Source organism: Sitophilus oryzae, unplaced genomic scaffold (genome assembly GCF_002938485.1).
Source record: "Sitophilus oryzae breed Bouriz unplaced genomic scaffold, Soryzae_2.0 scaffold_41_pilon_pilon, whole genome shotgun sequence".
Classification (NCBI taxonomy): domain Eukaryota; kingdom Metazoa; phylum Arthropoda; class Insecta; order Coleoptera; family Curculionidae; genus Sitophilus; species Sitophilus oryzae.
In genome coordinates this window covers 5,569,592-5,574,499 of record NW_022146996.1, presented here as the reverse complement: position 1 = coordinate 5,574,499, position 4,908 = coordinate 5,569,592, and the positions used below count along the sequence as shown (strand labels likewise).

General features: G+C 31.6%; 1 protein-coding gene across 1 annotated transcript; it reads right to left on the bottom strand.

Moving 5' to 3' along the window:
• Positions 1 to 1,893: 1,893 nt before the first annotated feature.
• On the bottom strand, positions 1,894 to 4,902 carry LOC115885680 (putative inositol monophosphatase 3). Its single transcript, XM_030904662.1, has 5 exons — positions 4,817 to 4,902; positions 4,229 to 4,752; positions 3,795 to 3,937; positions 3,613 to 3,733; positions 1,894 to 2,161 (listed from the first exon to the last, which is right to left on the bottom strand). The coding sequence occupies exons 2-5, from the start codon at positions 4,695 to 4,697 to the stop codon at positions 1,932 to 1,934; spliced, it is 963 nt and encodes a 320-aa protein (XP_030760522.1). The 5' UTR covers positions 4,698 to 4,752; positions 4,817 to 4,902; the 3' UTR covers positions 1,894 to 1,931.
• Positions 4,903 to 4,908: the final 6 nt, after the last annotated feature.

Below are 4,908 nucleotides of genomic sequence, written 5' to 3'. Positions count from 1 at the left end.
TACAGAGCGATCTGCAAGGAAATACGTACGTGCTCGTAGTAAAGTGTAATGTCCAAAAAGAATTAAAAAAAATAGTTAATATGTGTTATTGTGTTGTCCAGTTTAACCAATTTTAACTCTGTAAGAATCTACGTTCAAGAGACTTGAAAAAGACATATACTGTCGAAACGTCGTCACAAAATAAAAAAATAATGAACAAAATCTAGAAACATCTTTACAACCCCAATGACCTAAAGCCAAGAGTGAAAACAAAAAAATACTTACTTTTCTACAAATACCTTAATCTTATATCATACAGGATGTTCAAAATTCTACGCCAAACTTTCTAAAATATAAAATAATTTTTCTTCCTTTTTTTAATGGAACACCCTGTATATTATTCTTTATTAGATGGAGTAATAAAAAATGAACATTTTTTTGTATTTAAAGTATTTCAAAATGTTTAATGGTTTCGTAGATATTATTTCCTATGGCTCTTTGGACGGTAAAATACGAGAGAAAAATCATTGAGTGGCTTTGAAAAAAAATTACTGTGGAAAATGCCGTATGAAATATAAAACTGGGAATATCTGCGAAACCATTAAAAATTTTGAAATACTTTAAATACAAAAAATGTTTACTTTTTAATTCTCCATCGATTGAAAAATAATATACAAAGTGTTCCATTTAAAAAAACCAAGAAAAATTATTTTATATTTTAAAAAGTTTGGCGTAGAATTTTGAACATCCTGTATGATTTACGATTACCATATTTATAGCAAAGTAAGTACAGACCATCTAAAGTAAATATCTAATAGAGTTTTGATTTCAGCACAGTTCTTGTATTTTTAATATTTTTTTGAGAATAATATTTTTTAATTTTTTCCCTCCACTACTGAAAACCATATATTTTTTAATTTATTTACGAATATCTCTGAAACTATCAAAATATATTTACTCATATCTTAGGATTAAGTAAAGTGATCTGAAGGGAAGCCAAAAATGCAATAATATACAGGGTGTTCCATTTAAAAAATATCATCCCGATCCACTCACTCTCTTTTGAGCCACCCTATAGAAGTTAAAATATTTTCCTGTAATACATCCTCTATGATCCGCTACATACTTTAAGCAAAGCTTTAAGTTCGGACGACGCGTCCCATCAATAAAAATTCGACAAATTTGCAAGTAGCCAATGAAGTGAGTGGGCGGATTGTTACGCGGTGACATACTCGTCAAGTCCACATGGTCCACATGGACTTACGCGGTGACATACTCGTCAAGTCCACATGGTCCACATGGACTTTCTGACGCTTCTATATAGGTAACGACTTATAAAATAGATTGCTGGATATTTAAATGTCTTTGTCTGCATCCTTTGCATAAACACAAATCCAGTAGACGTACTTTATATGGTTTTAATTTCAACTCGATTCTTCCACGCGTTCCCGAGATAAAGGGTCTTGACAGACGGACAAAAAAATGATTCTATAAGGCCCAGCGCCCACGGTGCGACTGTTTTGTGATAAAAGTTGCATTTTGGTTGAGCTTGCAACTATTTTGCAACCTCGGTAACGTCTAGTAGTGTGAAGCCGCACACAAATCGATTCAAATGAAACTAGTTTGTAATCAGTCACAAATCTGTTGTACGCGACCATTTCCCGCGGTCGCATTTGCGTTGAAGTTTTGTAAAGTTGCTCGTATTCAAGTGACTTCCACGTGGTTATTTTATATATTTCAAAATAGGTGAAGAGGTTTAATAATTTAATAATTTTTTTTCGAGCTCATGAGTATTTTGAAAATTAGCCCGAGTCAGTATATCTTATTACTATATACTTACTTATATTTTCAACTACTTATATTTAAAATATTTACGAATTAGAAAGTATGTAAAGGATTTTTTAAAACACAAAATTCGATAACATCTCTTTACTCTTTATTCTCTTAAAATATTACAGTTTATTAGTAAAGAAATCGTGATATTTTAATGTAGCTATAAGCCCATCTTTATTGACAACATCCGTATCATCCAGGTAAGTCAGCAATTGCCCATCTTTGGTTGTCATTTGACCACCCAGAGCCCTTAAAATAGCATTCCCAGCACAAATATCCCATTTCTTAATGGCCGTTATATGAATGTAAGCATCAACCTCTCCTTTAGCTACTTTAAGTACTTTGTATCCTAAAATAAAGTAAAATCCATACATTATCAGTACTTTTATCCACAATTACTTCTAGAATATGAGGACAAAATTGAATATAATGTAATACAATAATTGTTTACCTGAATTATCATGTAATAAATTTAAAAACAGTTATTATAACTAAATACACACACTTCATGCATAAAAGTTATAGAATACTTGTTCATTTTCTCAATTTCACTCTTTATGATTTACATCAGAGATTTAAACTTGCATTATATCCCAATATCAATCCAAACCTAATACATAGTAATTTTTCAAAAACAAAATTCCCAAAGTCCCTTTGATAATACAACTTTTTGTCATACGATATTTCAAAAATCTTATAAAACAATAATTGTTTTATAAGCGCATTTTTTATAATAAAGTAATAATTACTTTATTATAAAGAATTATACATTTTGCGTGCAATAAATTAAGTATAATTTTTGCATGTGTAACTTTAACATGCATCTAACAGCAATACCATCATACATTATCCCATAGATAAATGAAACAAGTTTAGATTGGAAAGTGCCCATAAGGACAATGTAAACACTATTTGGCGCTATTCTTGCAACGGTCGCGACCCAAAACTTTTGAAAATTTCGGAGCGGTTCGGCTTTTTCCGGAATTATATCGCCAAATATTGTTTATTCAAATTTATTATTATTTTCGTTTAATTTTATAAATAAAAGACAGTGTGTTGCATACAAGAAACTTTATTTTATATAAGGACGCATGTATGAATTACCTATGAAACATTGGAAACCGACGTTATGCCACGATCCACGATGGTTTTAGCAGTTCACAGTTCACAGCACAGCTTTTTAAGTTTTTAATGCCACTTTTTCACAATTATCACCGGTTGGAGTAAATAAAACTCGAATTAAACTCACAAGATAGCAATTATTACTTTGAAAATGGACGCTATAAACACTTTTCGGAATTTCTTTAATGAGAGCGGTTTAGATTTTGAAAGATTATTATGATTTTAGAAGATTCTGACTTTGAAAAGAGAAAATTATTTCTGTTTTTGTTTGTCGTTGTTCTTAGCGACCGCTATAGCAGCGCCAGATCGCGTATAACGGTCGCGACCCAAAATAATTTCGCGACCTAAAATTTTTACGGGCTTTCCAATCTAAACTTGTTGCATTTATCTATGCATTATCCAAACATGACAACAACAAATGACACATTTTACATACAGGGTTCTCAAAATACTTAAAAATATGACAAAGCTACGATTTCAAGATCAACATGAACGGTAACCGGGACTGCGTGAAATATAGAGACGGAAATTCTGCTCTCCAATCCTTCCCGAGCCCTTCTCTACCATGCCGAGCGCTGATATAGAAATTTTAAAATCAACTAAAATACACCAAACCTATACTTTTTAGACATTATATATTCAACCTAGATGCACATAGTGGATTTTTAAAAATTTTACCTGCTCCAGCTGCAATAACCACTTCATAGTTTTTAAAGTTTTTCTCCAATGCCTGTTCTACTGTACCTCGGTGTGATCTTGATATAATAAATTTTACCTTACCGTCTTCCATTACGGGTTTCTAAAACTTAATACATTACTAAATATCCATCTGGATATATGTGCGTTCCTTCTTAGCATACTGGATTTTTTAAGTCATCTGAGGTTCCTCCTCCTACCATCGCCCAAGAAGTTGTATTCTCGAACGGGTTATGTATTATCCCTATAATAGGTTCTCCCTTAACAGCTATGCACACCATTGTTGTAACATATTTAAATAGTTTTTCTGAAAATATAGAGTGTACTTAACTATTACATCCTCCAAAGTACTATATAATAAAAAAAACGTCATTAAGTACATTCTTCATTCAATCGTCAAAAAATGATCGATTACATTCCCCATATAATTTTACATATAAAATGACATCAATCTTCATTTCATAGCCATCTCTGTCTTTTTATATGTATAATTATATGGGGAATGTCAGCGATCAACATTTCCAAGCCAACTGGACACCGTTTTTTTTTCGATCATAAGTCCTGAGTATCTTACACAAAATATGGAAAATAAAATTACCAGTATATTCATGTGTAGCATCCAGTGGATCAATCCAAATAGTCACATCATTACTATTGGCAAACTTATTTGATAAGTTAATTGGAATATCATGATTTGGTATCTTCTGCTTAATATCGCATGGTATATTTTTTTCTTCTGAAATAAATTTTACTGTGGGAAATTTGCCTGTCAATATTTTCACCATGGCACAGTGCGAAAGAAAATCTGCATTTGTAACGCTGTCATCTAAACCTTCTTTTGTTTTTCCTTTGTAATGAACTTCTGGATTATTTCTTACTTGTACCACAAACTGACCACCAACTTCAGCAGCAAGTATTGCTGTTTGTAATAAGGAAGAGAGATTTATTCTACTATTATCATCACGTTTAAAGCCATTAGTAAAGTGATAATAAACCATTATTAGGAAAACTAGGAAAAGGAATACATAGCCTTTTTGATTCAATCTAACGATTCCGTTACAGAACATATTTATTCCTTGACTTTAACTTCCACGCTATGTTAAATCATGACTCGTTATTTAGCTAAAATAAATGTACATATATACTCATATTAAACAGAAATAATTATTTATAAATTGAACATTACTTTGTTTACATATCTCAAACTGAGGTTATGTGATCATTGTGTGTTGTGTGCCATAGTTGTGTGGGTGGAGATGTCAGATCGTGTGCAAGGTG

Excerpts from the sequence above, each read along its gene's own strand:
- LOC115885680 (XM_030904662.1), bottom strand. The coding sequence starts at position 4,697 with ATGTTCTGTAACGGAATCGTTAGATTGAATCAAAAAGGCTATGTATTC. Across the intron at positions 3,938-4,228 it reads TGCTACACATGAATATACTG|AAAAACTATTTAAATATGTT; the intron begins GTAATTTTATTT and ends CTATATTTTCAG. Across the intron at positions 3,734-3,794 it reads CAGATGACTTAAAAAATCCA|AAACCCGTAATGGAAGACGG; the intron begins GTATGCTAAGAA and ends ATTAAGTTTTAG.